The sequence below is a fragment of the Delphinus delphis genome, chromosome 12, assembly GCF_949987515.2.
Source record: "Delphinus delphis chromosome 12, mDelDel1.2, whole genome shotgun sequence".
Lineage (NCBI taxonomy): Eukaryota > Metazoa > Chordata > Mammalia > Artiodactyla > Delphinidae > Delphinus > Delphinus delphis.
The window spans coordinates 89,261,354-89,287,306 of NC_082694.2; the positions used below are offsets into that span (position 1 = coordinate 89,261,354).

The 25,953-nt window shown below is 43.7% G+C and overlaps 1 protein-coding gene across 1 annotated transcript in view; it reads right to left on the reverse strand.

Moving 5' to 3' along the window:
* SNTG2 (syntrophin gamma 2) overlaps positions 1 to 25,689 on the reverse strand; it is a 197,772-nt gene extending 172,083 nt beyond the window's left edge. Inside the window, exon 1 of the mRNA XM_060027648.1 lies at positions 25,551 to 25,689. Within this exon, the coding sequence (XP_059883631.1) occupies positions 25,551 to 25,622 (72 nt within the window). The 5' untranslated portion in view covers positions 25,623 to 25,689. The remainder of the gene's footprint in view (positions 1 to 25,550) is intronic.
* Positions 25,690 to 25,953: the final 264 nt, after the last annotated feature.

Consider the following 25,953-nt stretch of genomic DNA (forward strand, 5'->3'; position numbering starts at 1 on the left):
TTTTAAAAATAAAACTCATGGGAATGAGAAGACTGGAGTTCTAGTCAGGGTGAGGCCAACACAGGCGAGTAACCCTGCTCGATTCTGCAAAGACTGGAATTCATATTTGCAGACAGCTGTTCCGTTAGGAGATGAGGAGCCCAAGGACAAGCCTGGGGATGCGTGTGTGCACGTGTACACGCATGTGTGTCTCTGTGCGTGTGTGTGCATGCCTGCATGCGCATGTATGTATGCCTGTGTGCGCGTGTGTGCATGTATACACGCGTGTGTCTCCGTGCGTGTGCACGCCTGCATGTGCATGTGTGTGTGCCCGTGTGCACTCGTGTGTGCATGCCTGTGTATACACATGTGTGTGCGTGCCTGTGGCCCTAACAGGCAGAAAAAGCAGGCAGGGGGAGAAGAGAACTGGACACAGGAATCAGACCAGCAGGGGAAGTATCCGTCCTGTGAGCAGCCTGTCCAGGCCACGTCACTCCCTTCCATGATGCCGCAGGTTCTCAAGGAGAACGGGAATTTGTCCCCATAACTTGCTCACGCCCGCTGCCCAGGGTCACACTCCACAGGTGGGTGCAGATGCCATGGTGGTAAAGCTGAGCTGAGGACGGGGCAGAGGTGGCTGGAATCCCAGCCCTGAAAGCCACAGCTCTAACCCTGGGAAACCATATATAAAACAAGGAAAGAGCAGGGCTGCTGACTGCCTGTCAGGATAATGAAACAGTCCTTAGACCAGGGCCTGGAGGGAGGGATGGATTGGGTAAACAATTTGCTATCCTTCAGCACCTCGTCTGTTAATGCCTTCCAAGAGAAACTAAAAGTATTTTCCCTCTGTGATGTCAAATATTAAGTCAAGGTTTCATTACATACCTTTATTTTTATTTATTAAAAAGTAAATAATACCAGATCAATCCATTCATTACACTTGTATCAGACAGCTCGCGAGGCTAAAATTCCAGCTAAACGTCTGGTAGAAAATACGTGCTCTGAAGAGACCACTGTACTCTCGGTAAAACAGAGGATAAGCCAACATTTCACTTTGCCTTAAATTAAAGATAAAACAGTGGATGAAAAGGCAGATATTATCATCCAAAATGTATTGTTTTCTCTGTGTTGGAGTCCCAGTGACTCCAAAAACACTACCGTTCCTTCAGGTAATGCCTTTCCCCCAGATCTGTAGGAAACAGAGAACTTTCCATGAATTATTCATCTTCAGATGTTTTTTAGTTTACTCCTAGACACTTCCTGTTTTCGGTGTTTACTATGAAAATCATCCTCTCTCATCTGTTCACCTATAAATAGGGACCCTAAGCCTGAGTTGTGACTGAAAACTTGGTCCAGAGCATTTAACACAGTAACACTTGGTTAGACTGGTAGGTGTCTGTGTGAGAGACTAAGAATTAACTATAAATAAAAAGGAGGCTAATCTGATTACTCTGGATTTGAGACAGGCTGTAATTCAAACCTGCAAGTCCCATGGAGGTGAGGGACACTGCATAAAAAGCATCGAAATCATAAACGATCTGACTTCCGAAAGATTTCTGCCACTAGAAATTCTGAATGATGACATAGAAGTAAGGATTATAACTAAGGATTAATAAGGACTTAATCCTTAACAAAATGTAATACAATACTTTCATAAAGTTATTTAATAGAACGTAATTTAAATCGAATGAGAGTCGTTCTGTATATTTCAGCAAAAATGTGGTTAGAAGGCTTCAGCCTCTGCGGGCATCGGGCTAGAAAGTGGCAAATATGCCAGTAAGAGTTAAAAGATCTTTAAGCGGAAAACTGCTCTAGCAGCTGTTTGAAAGGAACCCACATATCTGCATAATAAGTGGGACTGATTTGTTCCTATTCTTGCAGTTTTGAGAAAGGGAAATATCTTTTTAAAGGAGAACAGAAAAAAAATCACAGGCAATGGTGCGCTTCTCCTAAAACCACTTTTTGAAGAAGATACCCCTGAGCACAGAACCCCGGGGCATGTTTCAGACGCCACCCAGCTCCCCAAAGGTGACTTGGCAAGTGACACAGACACCCCGTTTAGTCCACAATCCAGAAGACAAGGGGTCGCGGGCAGCACGACGGGGTCAAGGGGTCAGTGAGACAGAGCAGGTGAGGAAGCTCCCACCTGCCCCCAGACCCAGGGAGCCCACTTGGCCCTCCCTCTGCCCCCTTCTTTGTCCGATGATCCTGATGAATTCGTCACTGGGCCGGCAGAGGAGAGCAGGCAGGTCGCCGACTGGCAATTAAACCCCGGCAGCCTGAAATCGGCCATGCACAGCACTGACCCCACAAGGATCAGCTCACGCAGCGAACCAGCCTGTTCCCTCCCTCTGATCTGCCCTGGGAGCCAGGGGACCCGCGCATCACAGGTTTCTGGCGATATTCTGAGTTATGCTTCGGGCCTTTCCCCTGAGATGGAGGTAATGAGAGGGCCCCTGATGGATCCCCAGTGCCTGGCACTGAGCAGCCGCGCACCAGGTGCCCCGTGAACACGCAGCCTTCAACAGTCCAACTGAACACCACCAACCAGGCGTGTCCTTGTAAACAACTTCACAGATGAGCGAACTAGCACAGCTAAGGTAAGCATCTACCCCAGCTTGCGTGGTTGTTTACAAGAGTGGAGAGCGTAAGTGCAAGATCGGGTTCCCGCCCCGCCCAGTGCCCATTCATCCTTCTGCTTAGATGTGTTCGAATCTCAGGACAACGGTACTGGTGCACACCACACGCATCACACACACACACGTCCACATGGTCAAAATATCTCTAATTTAAAAGTCTCTTCCCAATGATCTTTAGCTCATGTGAGTGCCACGGACCACAGGGAAGCTTTGCTTAGCCAAAAGCAGGGTAAAAATGTCAGGCAAAAGATTTGCATCTTAATAGCTTTGGGGTGGGAACTAAAGCAAAGGCAGAGTAAACCCAGGCTAAGTTAAGTTTATGGCATCCACAAAAACTGCCCCTTTCATTTAACTTTGGAGACAAGTTCCCTGTTGGACAAGAGTTAACCTTTTGGATATGGTCCCTGAAAAACATCAGATGGCTTTTACCCACTAAATTCGAAAGAAAACGTGATAATTTCACAATTCTGTAGAAAGGAACTTTTCATAAAGTTCCCGAACCATTTTATTAACTGTTTAAATCTTGATACCACAAAATACTACTCAAAAAATGTTTATTTTGTAATTAACATTTCTCGAGTTTATAGAAATTTCCCTTTCAGAAGACTCACTGTTTCTTTCTTATATTTGCCCTAAATATATTCTGCCTCTAATTATTTCGATGATAGTAATAACCACAAACACCAGGTCCATTATCTGTGCCCCCAAAGCCACTGCATACAACTCTTCCAATTTATTCTTAGCTCAAGCCAAAGGCTCCTCTTTCGAGAAAAAAAATGCCAGTAGAAGGAGAACTTGTTCATGTTGCTGGTGTGTGGTATGACTGTATGCAACCCAGACAACTTCTGTCTAGATTTCACTTTATGTCCAAGATTACACGAGAGACCAGTGTACTTTCTGTGTCGTGATTTCTTTGTCACATACTAGGGCATCTTTATAGCACATTAATAAAGGTTACCGCCAGTAACATAAAATTTTCAAGAATATCTTTGGAGAATAAATGAGTAATAATGAGGGCTGTGCCCATAGAGAGTAATAACCTTTCTTATCAACTTACTGGTTTGAAAAACAAATTTGACATATTTAAGGCCAAAATGCACTGAATACATTCAAGGTGAACACATAATTAATTCTAGTCTTTGAACATGTTTATTTCATTATTTTCAAAAAATTGTGTATTTTTGTCAACAATAAAACTGTGGGAGTGTGTGCATGCGTAGAAGAGGTTGTTTGGGGTTTGTTTTGGGTTTTATTTGTTTACTCGTTAATTTATCAATTTTCAGAACCTATTATATATGAGATCTTAGATGTATCTGACATCATCCGTGGAGAATTTTCAGAGCCTACGATTTAGAGAACAGATTTTCTGCATGTGCCCATGTGCACCAGGACCCAAGTGACTGTCCTCCTGCATGTGCTCCACACACTCTCTGTGCAGAGTAACTAAAATGTAAGAGTCAAGAAGCTGGAAGAGATCAGCTTTGGATTTGGGCTCTATTTTGTTTTTGTTTCTGTCTTTCGTGTAAAATAAAGACATGAGACAATGGCCCCACCAAACGAGAGCCCATAGTACCTTCTTTGTTATGATTTCTTTGTCAAATAGATGGAGAGTTTCAGCAAAAAGTGGGAAATGTAAAATAAAAGACAAAAGGGAATGCAAGAGAGAAACACATAACATCACAGATGAAGAATCCCTTCAAAGGGCTTATCTGTCAAATGAACACAGGTAAATAAGGACAGAGTCGGTGACCTTGAGCACAGGTCAGAATTACACACACTGAAAGACAAAAAAAGAAAAAAAAAGAACGAAGGACACAGAATAGGGCATGCACAAGCTATGGGAAAATATCCAACTGTGTAACAGCATGTAATTATAGTTCCAGAAAGAGTAGAGTTCAAAAAGAAAGAGGCAGAGGAATATCTAAGAAGTTAATGATGGAAATCTTATCGAATTAATAAAGGATAAGCCACATACCCAAAAGCCTAGAAAGTCCCAATAAGGATAATCTCCCACCCCCCCAAAAAAAATACCAAGCCTATATGCAAGGGAGTCCTGAAAACCAAAGGTAAAGAGAAATCCCTGAACGTATCTAAAGAAGAAGAAGACAAAGATTAGATACAGACGAACAAACTTAAGAGCAGTTTAAGCAAATCAGAGACACTTTCAAATTACTGAAAAACCGAAATGAAAACTTTCAACCCAGAATTCTATACTCAGCAAAACTACCTTTCAAATACATAGGCAACATAATATAAAGACATTTCCAGAAAAACAAAAGCAGAGAGAATTTAATGGCAACCAACCAGCACTGCAAGAACTGTTAAAGGATGAGAAATAATACACTGTGTGGTTCCTAAAAATATAGAAGCAAAAGGAAAGAGGGGTGAGAAACCTAAGTAGACTTGTAAGATCCTTACACTGTACCCGAAACGGCACAACATCACATAAAGGTACATACTGAGAAGTTAAAGATGTGCACTGAACAAACAATACAAAAAAAAAAAGGTATACTTAATAATCCAATAATGGAGCAAAGTAAAATCATGAAATGCTCATTTAATCAAAAAGAAGGCAAGAAAATTTGGGGAAAGGAGAACAATGTACAGTTGGGACAAATGGAAAATTGGCAAGATGATAAATTTAAACTAAACCATATAAAAAATTACATCATATGCAAAATGTCTAAACACTCCAATTAAAAAGCAGAGATTATCAGACTGAATAAAAATGATACCAGATTCAACTCTATCATATCTACAGGAGGCCACTTTAAATATAATGAATGGATTTCATTTTATAATTTTCATTTAATAAAGTGAAAAATTTGGAATTATATATAATACAAATACTAAGAGAAATTGGAGTATATACATTAATATCAAAAAAGTAGACTTCAGAATAAGAATTATTTCCAGAGATGAATAAGTACTAGAACAAACAGAAAAAGAAACAGAACCTATGAACTGCGCTATCAAATAACTTCATCTATTTGACATTTACAGAACCATCAACAAACAGCAACAGAATATATATTTTTTCAAGTGCACATGGAGTGTTCACCAAGATAAACCATATTCTGGACCCTAAGACAAACCTCTACAAATATAAAAGGACTGACAAAGGCTGGACAAAAGTATGTCCCCACTCACAACGGAATTAAGCTAAAACTAAGTATCTAGAAATCCTCAAATATTTAGAAAGTGAACTACGTATTTCCTTGTAAACCAGTAAGTCACTGAAAGAATCAAGAAGCAAATTGGAAAATATTTTGGCTGAATGCACACGTGTTGCATCCCCAAGGACTGCCCTTGTTGGGAGGTTCACTGTAAGTATTGATGTAGTCATGCTCATGGCTAAGAAGCGTCACGACGGGACTGGGAGGATGCACAGCTGGGTCCCAGGGACACACAGGTACGGTGCAGAGGACCCCCGCATGTTCTCACCCTCCCGAGGGGCTCATGGTATGCTCTCTTCCCCAGCAAAGGAGATGCAGCCCTCATATGACCCTTCTGCACCCAGAGCACATTAGAGGATGGAGGCCAAGGTTCCGATGGGGGCAGGTCACGTAGGCAGCCTCTGCCTGCCACACACCAAAATTCCAGATTTCCAGAGGAGAGCAAGTGCTCAACAGAAGTCGTGCTGTTTGGACAAGGAGCCCAGAAACAGTGAGTTGCCCTTATTAGCAAGAAAAGGGTAGCGACACCCTGAAACACAAGTCCCCAGGGGCCAGCAGGGGTCTGATTCTCTTGCAAGAAGACCTTTCTAGGGACCAGAAGTCTCAGACCTGCTCTCTTGACTCTTGTAAAACGTAAAAACACAAAATGTAAAAACCTGTGGGAAGCAATTAAAATAGCGGTTACTTGCAAATGTGTAGGAATAAAAGCTTATCATACGAGCCAAGAAATGCCTTAAATCAACAGTCTAAGAGTCCACCTGAAGAACCAAGAAAAAATAAGCAAAGGAAGCCCAAAATCATGCTCTAGGAAGAAAAGAAGAACCAAGGCAGTGAAGATAAAAACAAACTGGAATTAAAACTATGTCATTGGCAAGAACATTAAAATTGATAGCACACTGGAGAGACTGATCAATAAAAAACAGAGAAGTCACAAATCACCAGTATTATAAGTGCGAGAGGGAACAGCACTACAGAACCTACAGACTTCAAAAACATTAATAAAGAAATACTGCAAACAACTTTATTGCAAAGAATTTTATAACTTAGATAAAAGGATAAATTTCTTAAAAGACACAAACTACCAAGACTTATCCAAGAAGACACAGATAACCTGAATAGTGCTTTATCTTTTATAGTAATTTAATTTGCAGTCAGAAAGCATCCCACAAATAAAACCCTAGGCTCACATGGAGTCAGTATGAATTTTACTCAACAGAAAATTAACACAAAACCACAGAAAGTTTATGAAATTGTAGAAGAAAAACACTTCCTAACTCATTTTTGAGGCCAGGATTACACTGATACCCAGATACCAAAACCAAAAAAAAAAAAACCCAAAAAAAACAAATGGTGTTATATGAACAGAACAATACCAACCAATACCCATCATGGACACAGACACAAATATACACGGACAAAATCTTAGCAAATTGAATGTAGTGATATACGAAAGGATAAGATAGTGACCAAGTAGAATTCATTCCTAGAATGTAAGGTTGGTTCAACTTTCAAAATCACTAATGTAATTCACTAGATCAACAGCCTAAAAAGTATAATGTCATCTCAACAGATGAAAAAGACTTTCCATAAAATTCAACATCCACTTCTGATAAAAATCTCAATAAACCAAGAGATGGGATTTTCCTCAACCTGAAAAAAGCATCTACAAAAGACATATATTAACATAGTTAATGATGAGTAACTGAAGCTTTTTCCTAAAGATCAGAAACAAGGCAACTTCTGTTCACTATTGCACCTGTGTCCCACCCACTTACTAGGACAAAATAAATAATACTGGAGTACAGATTCCAAAGGAAGAAATAATAGTATCCTTACTTGCAGACAACACGATCATCAATATAAAAAAAAATCCCACAGAATCTATGATTCTCCCACTGTTTTGGTTGGGACAGCATGTGTCTTTTCATATATTTATGACTAGTTATAATTCTTTTTGTTTAAAGGCAAGTTTAAATCCTTTGTACATTTTTTTCTCTTAGGTTTTTTTTTTTTTTGCAATTTCACAAGGTCTTTTTAAATTAAAAACATAGCTCTTCAACTGTCATTTGTATTAGAAATAATTTTCTATTTCATTGTTTTGAATTTGTTTATTTTCTAATTTATCTATTTTTTCCTACAAGATTAAAAAACCTTTCTTCGTAATCTGATTTGTCTGCATTTTCCTTATGGCTTCTACATTATAAAAGCCTTTCCAAATCTTAGAACCCTCAGAGACAAAGTGTGAAGGAATATATTCCTCAAAGAATGCTCACCATCAGATTTCCAAGAAACACAAAGAGAAATTATTAAAAACACAAGAAAATAAGTAATACCCCAGGAGTTAAGCAAAATTAGCAAACTGCAGAATCAGGCAATCAAAGGTTACAGAGGTTAAAATGATTAAGTGCAGAATATAAAATGAGTACATTTATAGATTTAAACATATAAAAGAAGTTACTGTAAGTGAAACGACTGAATAAAAAATTATCAAAACCAACCAGTTTTGACGACCAGGAAAGTAAAACTAAAGACATTACATGGAACGCAGCACAGAGAGACAGAGAAGTGGGAAAAAAGACAGTGTGCTGGTTCAGTCCCTTCTAGAAGCAGACACCCACCCAGGGGTCCAGGCACACCTGTGAGGGGTGGGAGGAGCGAGAGCAGGCAGAGAAGGCTTGGTGTGAGGTAGGGGTCTGAGGGCTGTGAGGCGAGGGGTGAAGGAAGGAGGGTGGGTAGCACGAGCCTGGGACCCCAGCGCAGCTCTCTGAACACCCCAGACAACAGGGCACCTGAGAAAGGTGCCTGGGAGGGGATCCCGCCCCAGGACTCCTGCTGGAGGGGAGGCAGCAAGCCAGGTGCTGTTGAGGGAAGACCTGAGTGCCCACCTCCATGGACAAGCAGAGAGGCCACAGACAGTGAGGATGCTTCAGGTCCCAACACATTCAGGTGGAATTCCCCACAAAGAGAACAGGCACTGTGGGGAGGGGCAGAATTCTCAGAGAAAAGGCTTGAGGATTCCTCATAACTAATGCAGACACACCATGACACTAAGACTACGAAGGAAAAAGGGCTTTGAGACACAGAGTGTCAACAGTCACCTGACCAGAGCGACAAGTCCACTGATGGCCGAGTGCTGGACAGCACCAGTGAGTCAGAGGAAATGATACCTTCGGAATACCAGTGAAAAATAAACCAGAATTCTGGAACGTTTTCAGGAAGCGAGTGTGGTAAAATGAGCGACTTTAGTCCTAAATAGACCCTCACCACTGAAACCTCTAGGGATGTCCTTCAGGACGAACAGGGATCCCAGAAGGAATGCCTGCGATCACAGAGGAACAGCACAGAGAAAACCGCAAGATGAGGGAGGAGCTTGTAGAAAAAGCAGGCCTAAGTCTGACTTTTGAAGTTAGAAAACAAGAGAGCACACATCATGTCAACAGCAGGGCATGAGTGGGTTGGAGCCGATGGGTTTCCGTCTCCCGTGGCCTTGAGGGTCTCCTTCCAGGAACCTATTCTCTCCCCTCTCGTCCACAAGGACCTGCTTCTATCGCACCTTCAGCTCTGATGAGCAGTTGCACTGGGTATAAAAGGCAGGACTAACAATGTTTCTTCTTCCATCAGCACCTTGGAAAGCACCATCCCACTGTCTTCTTCCCTCCACAGTCAGTGGTGAGATATCAGAATCAGAAAATGAGCCACACAAATCCACCCTGAAAACATAATTTATTGATGCATTTCTGACAAATGAAAACCAACAGCTTGAGAACTGGCGAGCCTTGTGGGATTTAGAAATCCGGAATTTTCTCCTCATGGGATTATAAACTGTGAGTAAACTTAAGCGCTAACACAGATTCCTAAGGAACACAGTCAGCGTAGCCAGAGGTAAGTGAGCCAGCAAGAAGGATCTGGATGGGCTGGTGCTGATTTCCACACACAAAAGCAGACATTCATCATTAAATCCCTTCTTATGAGAATAGCTGCAAAGCCTCTCTGCTGATACAATAGAATATTGAGCAGAGATTCAACGATATTGACGAACGTGTCTAAAAAGTGTGAAAATTATCATTTTTATAGTGAGAAAAATTTAAATGCAGGACAAAAAGTGCATCTAAAGGATGGTTTTAGCTAATAGGATACATAGTGAAAAAAGGCCAGAAGAGGAGTATGAAATGCTAGCCATACACATATGTCCAGGTCACACGCTTTCTTAGGCTGTTCAATGTTTTACACACTTTCCACACTGAGGCAGGAATATTATGCTACCATTCACACAAATGCCAAAATGTGAAACAAATGTATTTAAACCAAAGGAGGTAACAGAAAGAGCCAGAATCCCCCCGGAAGGACTGGACAGGGGGCTCAACGCAGCCTCGCCCACGTGCTGCCACGCGGGGCCTCGCGACCCTGCTGCGGATGTCCAGCTTCATCCCCCGTCACCTCAGTCCTCCCCTCCTCCCGCCAACCCAAGCACAGCCTGAGGCTTTCACAGCCAACGTGGTGACACCACCGCGCGTCCGCCCCGTGGGGGCTCTCCCGGCTGAGCCACTGTTTCTCATTTTCCTCAGGACTGGGCTTCTTATTCCAGAACCCGCTGTGCAGACTCCTCCCAAACCTGCCCCTCTTCCTTCCCACCTGTGAAAATGGAAATTACAAATCTAAAAGCTTTTTGATTCCACCTGATAAAAGTGAAAAGAACCTATAGGTCACAATGGAATTTGATAAAGCGTAGGAAGGAAATAATTTTAATGCACAAAGCACTTAGAATTTCAAAGATCTGGGCTGCTCCCCACCTACATCAGGAAGAGAACGTACAAGGCACGTCACTCTTAGACGCAGCCAGGGTTTTGTATCTTGTCCTGACAGGAAAGCTTTGCAATTTTCCTTCCACTCTTTCTTAGCTACCAGCTTTTCCCTCTTCATTCTATTAAGTAATCTGCTACTTAATATAACATACCACGTTATATATGCTCATAACAAAGTAACAGTTAAATTACATTATCCAATTCAGAAATTAATTTGTAAATGTGATTAACTCTTATCTAAGCATTGCACTTCCCATTTATATCATTAGGTACTTCTTCCTATTTCATTCTGGCAGTTAGAACAAATCTATTTTATATACAGAGAAAGAGTATGTGAGTGCTCATGTCATTATTCATCTTTTATTATCTTTTGTTATTAGCAATTTCAGACTTCGATTTTAATTTCTTAAATCTTAGAGAAATACAGTGGTTTTAGGTGAATATTATTCCAGAATCCTGAATGTCAATTTAGAACGTTTGACCTTATTAACTATATTAACAACAAAATATAAAATACATACATTTTACTTATATTGCATCTTAAAGTTAAAACATTTTGTAAGCTCAAATTATTTTTTTACATCTCTCCGGATTTTAAATGGACCAATTTCTTTTTAAAATGCCACTGATTTCAATCACAAGAAATTTTAGCTATAAATCCTGGTTCCTACTGTATTTCAAATCCTAAACACCAACTCAGATAAGTGGCTTTAGAGTTTTTCTCTAAAGCGATTACAGGAAATTCACAAAGCTTCAGTCAGCCCAGCTTCACTAAAATGTCACTACTTTGCAGAATTTAAAAATATGCCACATTTTACATCCAAATCTTGCATTATGTATTCACCAGTTATCACTGCAATGAGATGGAGAGTAAAAGTTAAACAACAAAAATACTTTATTTACAAATACATATTTAACATATAATAATAAAGGAAACTCTCCAAAAAATTCCATTCCAAATTTATTAAACTGATCTTATAATTTTAAACTGAAATTTGAAAATGTTTGTTTGAATTTGAATTTTTCAATACGCTGAAACAAAGATACTTAGAAATACAGTTCTGAGGGAAAAGGAAAAATATTTAAAAACTTTAGTCTTCAAGAATTAATTGAGGAGAGTGCCAGAACAGCGACTAACTGCTGAACAATCATTGACAAGAAGACAGTGGAACTCACCAAAAAAGATACCCCACGTCCAAGGACAAAGGAGAAGCTGCAAGGAGATGGTAGGAGGGGCGCAATCACGATAAAATCAAGTCCCATGACCCCTAGGTAGGTGACTCACAAACTGAAGAACACTTATACAACAGAGGTCCACCCACTGGAGTGAAGGATCTGAGCCCCACGTCAGGCTTCCCAACCTGGGGGTCTGGCAACAGGAGGAGGAATTGCCAGAGAATCCGACTTTGAAGGCTAGCGGGATTTGACTGCAGGACTTCAACAGGACTGGGGGAAACAGAGACTCCACTCTTGGAGGGTACACACAAAGTAGTGTGAGCATCGGGACCCAGGGGAAGGAGCAGTGACCCCATAGGAGACTGAACCAGACACATCTGCTAGTGTTGGAGGGTCTCCTGCAGAGGTGGGGGGTGGCTACGACTCACCGTGAGGACAAGGACACTGGCAGCAGAAGTTCTGGGAAGTACTCCTTGGTGTGAGCTCTCCCAGAGTCCGCCATTAGCCCCACCAAAGAGCCGGGTAGGCTCCAGTGCTGGGTCTCCTCAGGCCAAACAACCAACAGGGAGGAAACCCAGCCCCAACCATCAGCAGACAAGCAGATTGAAGTTTTACTGAGCTCTGCCCACCAGAGCAACAGCCAGCTCTACCCTCCACCAGTCCCTCCCATCAGGAAGCTTGCACAAACCTCTTAGATAGCCTCATCCACGAGAGGGTAGACAGCAGAAGCAAGAAGAACTACAATCCTGCACCCTGTGGAACAAAAACCACGTTCACAGAGAGACAGAAAAGATGAAAAGGCAGAGAGCTATGTACCAGATGAAGGAACAAGATAAAACCCCAGAAAAACAACTAAATGAAGTGGAGATAGGAAACTTTCCATAAAGAAGAATTCAGAATAATGATAGTGAAGATGATCCAGAACCTCGGAAAAAGAATGGAGGCAAAGATGGAGAAGATGCAAGAAATGTTTAACAAAGACCTAGAAGAATTAAAGAACAAACACCTAGAAGAATTAAAGAACAAACAAACAGAGATGAACAATACAATAACTGAAATGAAAAACACACTAGAAGGAATCAATAGCAGAATAACTGAGGCAGAAGAATGGATAAGTGACCTGGAAGACAGAATGGTGGAATTCACTGCAGTGGAACAGAATAAAGGAAAGAGAAAGAAAAGAAATGAAGACAGCCTAAGAGACCTCTGGGACAACATTAAATGCAACAACGTTCTCATTATAGGGGTCCCAGAAGGAGAAGAGAGAAAGGACCCAAGATAATATTTGAAGAGATTATAGTCAAAAACTTCCCTAACATGGGAAAGGAAATAGCCACCCAAGTCCAGGAAGCAGAGAGTCCCAGGCAGGATAAACCCAAGGAGAAACACGCCAAGACACATAATTATCAAATTGACAAAAATTAAAGACAAAGAAAAATTATTAAAAGCAACAAGGGAAAAACGACAAATAACATACAAGGGAAGTCCCATAACATTAACAGCTGATTTCTCAGCAGAAACTCTACAAGCCAGAAGGAGTGGGATGATATATTTAAAGTGATGAAGGGGAATAACTTGTAACTAAGATTACTCTACCTAGCAAGGATCTCATTCAGATTTGATGGAGAAACCAAAAGCTTTACAGACAAGCAAAAGCTAAGAGAATTCAGCACCACCAAACCAGCTCTATAACAAATGCTAAAGGAACTTTCCTAAGTAGGAAACACAAGAGAAGAAAAGGACCTACAAAAACAAACCCAAAACAATTAAGAAAATGGTAATAGGAACAAACATATCGAAAACTACCTTAAATGTGAATGGATTAAATGCTCCAACCAAAAGACACAGTCTCGCTAAATGGATACAAAAACAAGACCCATGTATATGCTGTCTACAAGAGACCCACTTCAGACCTAGGGACACATACTGACTGAAAGTGAGGGGATGGAAAAAGATATTCTATGAAAATGGAAATCAAAAGAAAGCTGGAGTAGCAATACTCATATCAGATAAAATAGACTTTAAAATAAATAATGTGACAAGAGACAAAGAAGGACACTACGTAATGATCAAGGGATCAATCCAAGAAGAGGATATAAGAATTATAAACATATATGCACACAACATAGGAGCACCTCAATACATAAGGTAAATGCTAACAGCTATAAAAGAGGAAATCGACAGTAACACAATAATAGTGGGAGACTTTAACACCTCAGTTACACCAATGGACAGATCATCCAACCAGAAAATTAATAAGGAAACACAAGCTTTAAATGACACAATAGACCAGATAGATTTAATTGATATTTATAGGACATTTCATCTGAAAAGAGCCGATTACACTTTCTTCTCAAGTGCACATGGAACATTCTCCAGGATAGATCATATCTTGGGTCACAAATCTAGCCTTGGTAAATTTAAGAAAACTGAAATCATATCAAGTGTCTTTTCCAAACACAACACTATGAGATTAGAAATCAATTACAGGGAAAAAAACATAAAAAACACAAACACAGGAGGCTAAACAATACATTATTAAATAACCAAGAGATAACTAAAGAAATCAAAGAGGAAATCAAAAAATACCTAGAGACAAGTGACAATGAAAACATGACTATCCAAAACCTATGGGATGCAGCAAAAGCAGTTCTAAGAGGAAAGTTTATAGCAATACAATCCTACCTCAAGAAACAAGAAAAATCTCAAATAAACAATCTAACCTTACACCTAAAGGAACTAGAGAAAGAAGAAAAAACAAAACCCAAAGTTAGTAGAAGAAAAGAAAACATAAAGATCAGAGCAGAAATAAATGAAATAGAAACAAAGAAAACAAGAACAAATATCAGTGAAACTAAAAGCTGGTTCTTTGACAAGATAAACAAAATTGATAAACCTTTAGCCAGGCTTACCAAGAAAATGATGGCGAGGACTCAAATCAATAGAAATAGAAATGAAAAAGGAGAAGCTACAACAGACACTGCAGAAATACAAAGGATCATAAGAGATTACTACAAGCAACTCTATGCCAGTAAAATGGACAACCTGGAAGAAATGGACAAATTCTTAGAAAGGTGTAACTTTCCAAGACTGAACCAATCACAATATGAATGAACCAATATGAACAGACCAATCACAAGTAGTGAAACTGAAACTGTGATTAAAAACAAAAGTCCAGGGCTTCCCTGGTGGTGCAGTGGTTGAGAGTCTGCCTGCTGATGCAGGGGACACAGGTTTGTGCCCCGGTCTGGGAAGATCCCACATGCCACAGAGCGGCTGGGCCCGAGAGCCATGGCCACTGAGCCTGTGCATCCGGAGCCTGCGCTCCACAACAGGAGAGGCCACAACAGTGAGAGGCCCGCGTACAGGAAAAAAAAAAAAAAAGTCCAGGACCAGATGTCTTCACAGGTGAATTCTATCAAACATTTAGAGAACAGCTAACACCCATTCTTCTCAAACTCTTCCAAAAAATAGCAGAGGAAGGAACACTCCCAAACTCATTCTATGAGACCACCATCACCCTAATACTAAAACCAGACAGAGACACTACAAAAAAAGAAAATTACAGACCAATATCACTGATGAATATAGATGCAAAAATCCTCAACAAAATACTAGCAAACAGAATCCAACAACACATTAAAAGGATAATACACCATGATCAAGTGGGATTTATCCCAGGGACGCAAGGATTCTTCAATATATGCATATCATTCAGTGTGATAAACCATATTAACAAATTGAAGAATAAAAACCATATGATCATCTCAATAGATGCATAAAAAACTTTTGACAGAATTCAAAACCCATTTATGATAAAAACCCTCCAGAAAGTGGGCATAGAGGTAACCTACCTCAACATAATAAAGGCCATACATGACAAACCCACAGCAAACATCATTCTCAATGGTGAAAAACTGAAACCATTTCCTCTAAGATCAGGAACAAGACAAGGATGTCCACTCTTGCCACTCCTATGCAACATAGTTTTGGAAGAAACTATGTAAATAGTGCTGTCATGTAGTGCTTCTTCTTTGGAAGAAGAAAAAGAAATAAAAGGAATACAAACTGGAAAAGAAGAAGTAAAACTCACTGTTTGCAGATGACATGATACTATACATAGAGAATCCTAAAGATGCCACCAGAAAACTACTAGAGCTAATCAATGAATTTCGTAAAGTGGCAGGATACAAAATTAATGCACAGAAATCTCTTGCATTCCTATGCAGTAACAATGAAAGATCAGAAAGAGAAATTAAGGAAATGATCCCATTCACCATTGCAACAAAAAGAATAAAATACCTAAGAATAAACCTACTTAAGGAGATAAAAGACCTCTACTCAGAAAACTTTAAGACACTGATGAAAGAAATCAAGGATGACACAAACAGATGGAGAGACATACCATGTTCTTGGATTGGAAGAATCAATACTGTGAAAATGACTATACTACCCAAAGCAATCTACAGATTCAATGCAATCCCTATCAAATTACCAATGGCATTTTTTACAAAACTAGAACAAAAACCTTAAAATTTGTATGGAGACACAAAAGACCCCGGATAGCCAAAGTTATCTTGAGGAAAAAAAACGGACCTGGAGGAATCAGACTCCCTGACTTCGGACTATACTACAAAGCTACAGTAATCAACACAGTATGGTACTGGCCCAAAAAAGAAATACAGATGAGTGGAACAGGATAGAAAGCCCAGAGATAAACCCACACACCTATGGTCAACTAATCTATGACAAGGGAGGCAAGGATATACAATGGAAAAAAGACAGTCTCTTCAATAAGTGGTGCTGGGAAAACTGGACAGCTACATGTAAAAGAATGAAATTAGAACACTCCCTAGCACCATACACAAAAATAAACTCAAAATGGATTAAAGACCTAAATGTAAGGCTGGACACTATAAAACTCTTAGAGGAAAACATAGGAAGAACACTCTTTGACATAAATCACAGCAAGATCTTTTTTGACCCACCTCCTAGAGAAATGAAACAGAAACAAAAATAAACAAATGGGACCTAATGAAACTTAAAAGCTTTTGCACAGCAAAGGAAACTATAAACAAGATGAAAAGACAACCCTCAGAATGGGAGAAAATATTTGCAAGTGAATCAATGGACAAAGGATTAATCTCTAAAATATATAAACAGCTCATGCAGCTCAATATTAAAATAAACAAACAACCCAATCAAAAAATGGGCAGAAGACCTAAATAGACATCTCTCCAAAGGAGACATACAGATGGCCAAGAGGCACATGAAAAGCTGCTCAACATCATTAATTATTAAAAAAATACAAATCAAAACTACAATGAGGTATCACCTCACACTGTTCAGAATGACCATCATCAAAAAATCTACAAACAGTAAATGCTGGAGAGGATGTGGAGAAAAGGGAACCCTCTTGCAGTGTTGGTGGGAATGTGAATTGGTACAGCCACTATGGAGAACAGTATGGAGGTTCCTTAAATAACTAAAAATAGAATTACCATATGACCCAGCAATCCCATTATTGGGCATATACCCAGAGAAAACCATAATTCAAAAAGACACATGCACTCCAATGTTCATTGCAGCACTATTTGTAATAGCCAGGTCATGGAAGCAACCTAAGTGTCCACTGACAGACAAATGGATAAAGAAGATGTGGTACATATATGCAATGGAATATTACTCAGCCATAAAAAGAAACGAAATTGAGTTATTTGTAGAGATGTGGATGGACCTAGAGACTGTCACACTGAGTGAAGTAAGTCAGAAAGAGAAAAACAAATATCGTATATTAACGCATATTTGTGGAATCTAGAAACATGGTACAGATGAACCGGTTTGCAAGGCAGAAAGAGACACAAATGTAGAGGACAAACATACGAACACCAAGGGGGGAAAGCGGGGGCGGGTGGTGGTGGTCGGATGAACTGGGAGATTGAGATTGGCTTATATACACTGATATGTATAAAATAGATGACTAATAAGAGCAAATGATTTTTCCAAGTGTGCTGTAACACACACACACACGCACACACACACGCGCACACATGCACACTCACGCACGTGCACACACTCGCGCACACACGCACACGCACACACGCACACACTGGCTCCTGTTTGTAATCAGTTATATCCCACCTGGATCTTTTGTTATTAACCCCCCCAAAAAATAATTAATTGATAGTCATTATTCTAGAGATATGAGTATCCTCCCTAGTTTTCTCCTGACCTTACGGGTGAGTCACAGAGAAGTTGGTACCTGCCCACCGTCGCACAGTCACCTGAGAGCATCCAGGCCCCAGACTCTGGGGTCACAGAGCCAGGGTACAACCGGGCAACTGATGATCCAGGGCAGCCTCTCGAGACGCCAAGCTGAGCACTTATGATTAACACACACGATATTCTCTGAAGGTCGTGTCTCTCTCCCTCACAACGGCCATGAATATCTGCGATCACGTTTTCCGTGTGTCACGCTTTTCCTGTGCACACAGCCACAGTCGTACCCCCAGCAACAAGCAGCAGTCACCACTCGGGGCAGGGAGGAAGCACCTGTCGCCCACCACTCGTGCTCCCCTGCCCCGCCCCAAAGTCTGCGCTTCCAGAATGTACCTCCTCTAGTGGTCATGGGGGCGGGGGGGAGCTGAGGGGTGCTCACTGGCACGCACCTTGTGTCTGGACCCCTCTGCCCTGCTTTGTCCTCTCAGCTCCCTACACAGCTCCTAACAGGTGCTCAGACTTTGCTCTGTTCATGATGTACACGCATAAATGGTGTGCACGCAGGTGCAGGTATGTACACATCTGTAACCACAAAGCACTGTTCCAAATGACATTTAATTTTACCTTCATAAAGTCCTGACCCCTTCAGGAAAAGCCTCAAGCCTGTGGAAAAGGCCAGCCTGGTACCACTTCTCCTGGCTGCCCTCCCCGGCAGGAAGGCAGTGAAGCCTCTGGCGTTTCTAATGCCACAAATGCAGAAGCTGCTACTTGTCTACCTTGTCACACAAGCCATGACGGCCTGGATGTATCACCAGGATGACAGGACTGGCACTGCCTGCGCCGAGACCACACACCTTCCCCAAAGCACCGCTGCCGCCTCATGGGGTCCGAACGTCCCCAGGTTTACAGATGATGAGTAATTTTATACTCCTCGGCACATAACAAAAGCTTAAGATAATTGTAATGTGAAGAGTCAACTACTGAAGCCATTTGGTAAAGTATAATTATCTGAAGAGAAATCATTAAGGATAATATTCAGCAGGATAGAGACGAGAAGAGAATACAGTATATTTTACCATTAACAGTTATGCTGATTTGTAAAATTGATATCAAAATGCAGCTATTATAGGGCTCCCCTGGTGTCGCAGTGGTTGAGAGTCCGCCTGCCGATGCAGGGGACACGGGTTCATGCCCTGGTCCGGGAAGATCCCACATGCCGCAGAGCGGCTGGGCCCGTGAGCCATGGCCGCTGAGCCTGCGTGTCCGGAGCCTGTGCTCCGCAATGGGAGAGGCCACAACAGTGAGAGGCCCGCATACCAAAAAAAAAAAAAAAAAAAAAGAAAAAGCAGCTATTATAAAAATATAAAGGCACAATTTTATTCAAACCCGAAATAGCTAATCAGGGCTTCCCTGATGGTGCAGTGGTTAAGAATCCACCTGCCAATGCAGGGGACACGGGTTCGAGTCTTGGTCCAGGAAGACCCCACATGCTGCGGAGCAACTAAGCCCGTGCACCACAACTACTGAGCCTGCGCTCTAGAGCCCGCGAGCCACAACTACTGAAGCCCGCACGCCTAGAGCCCGTGCTCTGCAACAAGAGAAGCCACCGCAATGAGAAGCTCGCGCTCTACAACAAGAGAAGCCACCGCAATGAGAAGCCCACGCACCGCAATGAAAAGCAGCCCCCGTTCGCCGCAACTAGAGAAAGCCCGTGCGCAGCAACAAAGACCCAACGCAGCCAAAAATAAATAAATAAATAAATAAATTTACAAAATAGCTAATCATAAATATAAATTCTCAGTACAAGAGCCAGAAACAGAACTTCCTCCCTCTTACAGCATGACATACCATTAATTCAGATAAATACTTATGATTCAACAGTGCGTATCAGCTGTTACGTGCCAGGCATGTAATTTATTCACGCAGTCTTGTGTCTCTTTCTGAAAGAAAGGGGAACTTCCCTCCTCACTCACAAGCAGCCTCACTGGCAAAAGGGCAATCATGCCCTTTCCAAAGGCAATCGTTGACTTAGTCTGGTCCATATTTACACCTGAGGGTGGGATGAGGCCCATAAAACATACGGGCACCAGATACCCAGACAAAGGTAGGTTCTGAAAGCAGGAGAGAAGGGGCGCGACTGTGACTGGGAATAAGCAGGGCTGATGGAGGCTGGGACAGAAGCCAGGGATGGGGTCAATGTCCAGGGAGAGGCCCTGAGGTGGCCTCAAGGACACGAACACATCGGACAAAGACCTGAGCTGGGTGGGCAGTGCTGCCGTCGTCTGACACATAAACACAGAGAGAGAACGGGGTTTCAGGGTTAAGATTAGGCGGAGGATCTTGGAAGTGTTAACTGAACAGCCAAGCAGGGCTCACCGAGGCACCGCGTTGGGCATCAGTGGGTTAACCAGAGGGGGGTGAGGCCACCTGGAAACATAAAGCAAGAAAAGAACCTACAGAAGAAGGTCTGTACACCCCACTCTGAAAGGCAGAGCAGAGGACTAGGTCCCCAAAGAGCCGGAGACGGAAGGAGGAAAAGCAGAGGGTCGGGGAGGGAGGTGCGCCAGGTGAGCCGTCAGCAGCTCAAACCACTTAGAGGTGAAGCCAGAAGGGGGCAGCAGGCCTGGGGCCTGGGGACATGGCGGCCTGAGTGTCGCAGGGACAGAGGTGAAGATGGTCAGCTGGGGGCAGGGACCACAAAGGGACAGCTCCAGGGGCAACACACTCGGAGGGAAAGAGTCAGGGAGGTGGGATCAGCTCCCCTTCCACCTCTTGTACTCTGACTTAGCAAGGGAAGCTGGTCTCCCTTTAAAGACCCGACGGCCACCACACTTAGTTTCTGAAAGTTGTGTCATGCAAAACGTGTGCGAACATTGTCAAATGCAACATTTATTGTCAATAGAAAGTGTTGTAATTCCTGATAGGAATACCTGGCAGCTATGCCACACTTTATAAATACAGATTATTCTCCTAAACACTAGCTCAATGAACAAAAATGTCCTAATGTAGAATCTCGGTGCATTCATGTGGTTATATTCCTACTGATGCTAATTCATAAAATAGACAATAAAACATACACCTGCTGAGAGCATTCAGTCATTCTAGAAATGGAATTGGATTCTTACAATGATTTGTCATTCAAACTACTTCGATTAAAATATAAATAATTACAGTTACCTCTCTTTTAGTCAACGCTTAAATGCAATTACCACTCACTGCAAAGGGGAGGGGAGTCAGCCTTCAACTAAAATCAGCAGGAGAAATAAAGTAGTATGAATGCTAATAACACCATGAGCTTGACAATACTGAGCCTTACCATTTATATGATCGTATTTATAATAGTACAATTCAGCGCCATAAGACAATGAGATTCATCCAGATTTCAAATGAATTTTGGTGCCTATCAAAACTAGAATTGGGGCTTCCCTGGTGGCGCAGTGGTTGAGAGTCCGCCTGCCGACACAGGGGACACAGGTTCGTGCCCCGGTCCGGGAGGATCCCACATGCCGCGGGGCGGCTGGGCCCGTGAGCCATGGCCGCTGAGCCTGCGCGTCCGGAGCCTGTGCTCCGCAGCGAGAGAGGCCACAGCAGTGAGAGGCCCGCGTACCGCAAAAAAAAAAAAAAAAAAAAACTAGAATTGATGCCAAATGTGAACAGTTCAGAGTCGGGTTTATTCACTCAGAATAATAAGTGTGACTATAAGTAACCTGCAGACAGTGCTGAGTGTAAAGCGCCCAGACACAGCCGCTCTGGAAACTCTCGCAGGAGAAGCAGGTCATCGCCGGCGCCAGGGCTCCACGGCAGGTCAGCGCGGTGCCCACACGTAACTGGCCTTTTCTAACTGTTTCCAACAGGGCCTGCTGAGCGGTCCGCTAAGCAAGCTAAGAGGCACATTCACTTTTCAAAAGTCCTACTTCTTTGCTTAATTAAAACATAGCTAGTTAACAATACTTATGGATGTAAAACTACAGCCTCCGTAGAAACCAGAAACTGTCTCACCAACAATTTTAATTGAGAAATCACCACAGCATAATATTCGCCACACTTTTTTAACATCCTTGAAGATGAAACACAAGAGAGGAAGGAGGTGAGGGCTGCGGGGAGGCCCGGAGGGTGGGCGTCCAGGGCCGGAGACTCTGCTGCTCAGCACAGAATGAGCGGGGACCTCAGTGGCCTGAGGGAAACTGACATCCAGTGTTCGCGGAAAACACGCCCAAAGCTCTCCAAAGTACAATCTGAATGACAACATGCAGCAACCAGCTGATACTAAGGAAAAGCACACGCCAGTCTAAACACAAATACTTTTTTCCATGAAATTCGCATGCACTTTTCCCCTAAAAGCATTTCTTTAACCTGCCTTGGTACACTGCAAAAAATACGGTCGATTCTAATTAGCGGGTTTCTGAGGATGTTGGAATCAGGTCTGAAGTGACTCAGAACCCAGACCACAGGCTCTTCGGGTGAGGGGGAGGCAGGGGACACAGGGTTCCCCGTCCCCGTCCCGCATGCAGCGGCCACCCATCACCCGTGTCCATGTGCCTCAGAGCGAGTGTCTGCTCGGAGAAGGGCAGCGCGGGGGCCTGGGGTACAGAGATAGACCTCACGTGCCTGACGCCACCTGCTTCCTGTGGTGGCAGGCGAGCTGCTCTCATAATTCTGCAGCTGGGGTACCCGTTTGACAAAGAGGGAACCCGGCTGTAAACTCACTGACACGAGCTCCCCTCCCTCCACCCAATGATAAAGCAGCTCAACGTCTCCATCTGCCACTCACTCCCTTGATGGAACTCACATCAGGGCTGCCCTCTTGTCACCCTTCTTAAGTGTGTCTCCTGGGACATCTAGGGACATGGAACTAAATTAAACTTGGATCTTGGAAACCGATCCAAGATAGGAAACCTATCTCCTGGTAAAATCAGGCAATTCCCCATCTTAAAATATGAGAATCTTGCTTATGACATCATAGACATCATAGACATCATCAGAAATTCTACACTTGAAATCAAAGATGAGTCAGCAAGGATGAGAGACACGTGACAAAAGCACAGAACAAACGGACATCCTTCCCCAGAGGTTACCTGTTGCCTTTAGCTCCTGCGATAACTCACATCTCTAACTAGATGACGAAGTGGTGACACTAACAGATGCACACTTTAAATGACCTGATATGCTCTCGCCTTCCAGTCGCCAAGCTCACCGTGAGAACTCACATATGACTGGCTCTCCCAGGCTTCCAGCCCCTGGACTGAAGCAGTGATGTTAATTAAAAACAGAAAATTGCATTCAGCACAAACCAACAGCAGTGGTTGAACAGGAAAGCAGGACACCTTTACACACTGCATTGGCGGTTCTCCACCAGGGGTTTAACCACAGGGACACAGGAGACTCAGGGACACAGGTATATGAACTGGCTCAACTTAGGGAATACAAGTAACAGGGAACGGCCACCTAAAACGAAAGAGAAAAGGAAGTTCCAATCCTGAGCAAGAGACATTCAAATGTGGCCAAATTCTCATGATTCAAACCAGCAGTCATAAAGAACATGGTTCCAGCCATGACTGTGAGCTATGAACCTTCCTGTTTTAAAAGACACATGTGTAGACAGAACAGTTAACAGGGGGCAAGAATCTGAGCCCTGCTGTAGGCTGTAGCACGCAGCATCTGAGCACACCTGATTACTTAGGACACCGGAGGGACCATTCCTGCTACTACGGGATCCATGTTACTATTCCGACACTTGTCCTTTGGTGCTGACAGAACTTCCTGGTTGGAACACAATCATGGCTGGAACCTTGGCTGGAAAATGGCCCTAAACATCTTTGCACTGTGGACCTCTGATGGCCATAAATTTTTCACTTGAATCCTTGGAATCTAGACAACCATGCAGATTTGCTGCTTTTCTTATCAGCAACTATCCATAACATCATTGAGTTTACATAGTTAGTCAATCACTTCAGTTAAGAACTTAGTGCTTCTAATTAGAAAAATGATGACACACAAGAAAGTCGTTTCAAACCCAGTATGAGGCACATAGGATGCATCTTATAATCAAGGTTCTTATTACAAATAAGCACTAATTACAGCCTCAGCAAAAGGGGCATGGAGCCCCTCTCTGAGCCCTCAATTTAGTGTCTTAATGTAGTCAACATTTAGCACCCTGGAGAGTACTTATTTGAGAGCCTGCAGTTGATATATTTTTTAAAAACTTAAATTATTGCCAATAACTCGTCCACTGGGTCAGTTATGCAGTATGATCAATCCACTTGGGTCTTCCACTATAATTACAGTGGTTATAAACAGGACGGCTGCAAGAACACCTCAAGCGGATGGGCAGCTCCTAACCAGAGAGGGCATGGCTGCAACACTCCAGCCAGTGACAGAACTCCCAGCCTCTCTTTCTTAAGCAGTTTACTTCCAATTACTCCAAGCACATCTTCCCGGTTTAATTTCCACCTGCGGTAGCTGGAAAACTACTCTGTGGCAAAGTACTTTGCACAATCAGCACGGAACTTTACATGAAATTTAATTTCAAGATTTTGTGGAAACACCCCAAAATTGTACAACTTGAAGGAAGATGCAACTGTCTCTACATAAGCTTTTTTTTTTTTTTTTAAGAAAATCATACAGTCATTAGTACTACTGCCCTGGTTTAGAAGCATCCTGACACACAAGAATTTATAAAAGCCTTCAACCCACAGTCTCCGAAACATTTCTCGGTTATCCTGAAAAGGATTGCTAGACACACTCCGGTTTTCACTGTCGCTCCCGGGCTTAGGGAGTCTGTGAGGACAAACCCGAAGGGAGGCGGTTCAATCAGTCGGGGAGCCTCGGCTGCGGTTCCTAAACTGTTTCCAGAACACTCGGTTATGCTGGGGGTGGCGACGCGAAGGCTTCCAAGAACTTTTCGTTTTTGACTGAGCCACATTTCTGTTTTCCCCCAACAGTTAAGTTATTTAAAAGTAAGAGGGTGGAGGGGAGTCGTCTGGGGCAGGGATAAGAAGCGATGTCACACAGACACGCACGCACGAATCGGTATCACGAAGTGGGCGTCCAGAGCTGAGCTGTCCCCTAAGTAGCGGGGCGCTCGGCCGGGGGGGACCCCAGCACCGGGCAGAGGCCCCCCAAGACGGAGCTGAGCTCAGGAGGCCGTCCGCCGCGGCCCCTGAGGCCAGGAGCCGCTCGCAGGGAGACATGAGGGGCGAACCCCGAACCCCCAACACTGGAGAACCTGGTTCCCACGGGCCACGGAGCCGCTGCACCTTCACGACAGGGAAAGGCAGACCCTACAAGTTTCCGTCTGGGATGCTGGGCCGGGAGGACGGAGGGTCAGGGGGTCTGCGCCCGCCCGCCCGCACGAGCCGCCCCGGGAGATGGGGATGGAGACGCAAGAGGGAAGGGGGCGCCGGGTAAGGAAGGGGCGGAGGATGAGGAGGGCGCGCGGAGGAGAGACAGGGGCGCTGGGAAGGGGAGGGCCTGGAGGGAGAAAGGGGTGCAGAGGAGAAGGGGGCGCAGGGAGAGGAGGGGCGCGCGCAGAAAAGACGGCCGGGAGGGCCGGCACTCACCCTCGCGGGCACTAGCAGGCGGCCGGAGCGCCCGCGGGGGGCAGCCGGGGGGAAGGGTCCCTCGGCGCTCATCGCCGCCCACTCGGCGGGACCAGCGCTCCGGGCCGCGCGAGCTCAGCGCCGAGGCCCCGCGCGAGCCTCCTAGGGCCCCGCGGGCGCCACGTCCGCGCCCCTCTGCGCTCCGGCGCCGCTCGGGCTGGGCTCTGGCTCCGCGGGCAGCGGCGGGAGGAGCTGAGCGCCGCCCACCGCCCGTGAGTGCCGCCCACCGCCCTGAGCACCGCCCACCGCCCTGAGCACCGCCCTCCGCCCTGAGCACCGCCCACCGCCCTGAGCACCGCCCACCGCCCGTGACCGCCGCCCACCGCCCTGAGCACCGCCCACCGCCCGTGACCACCGCCCACCG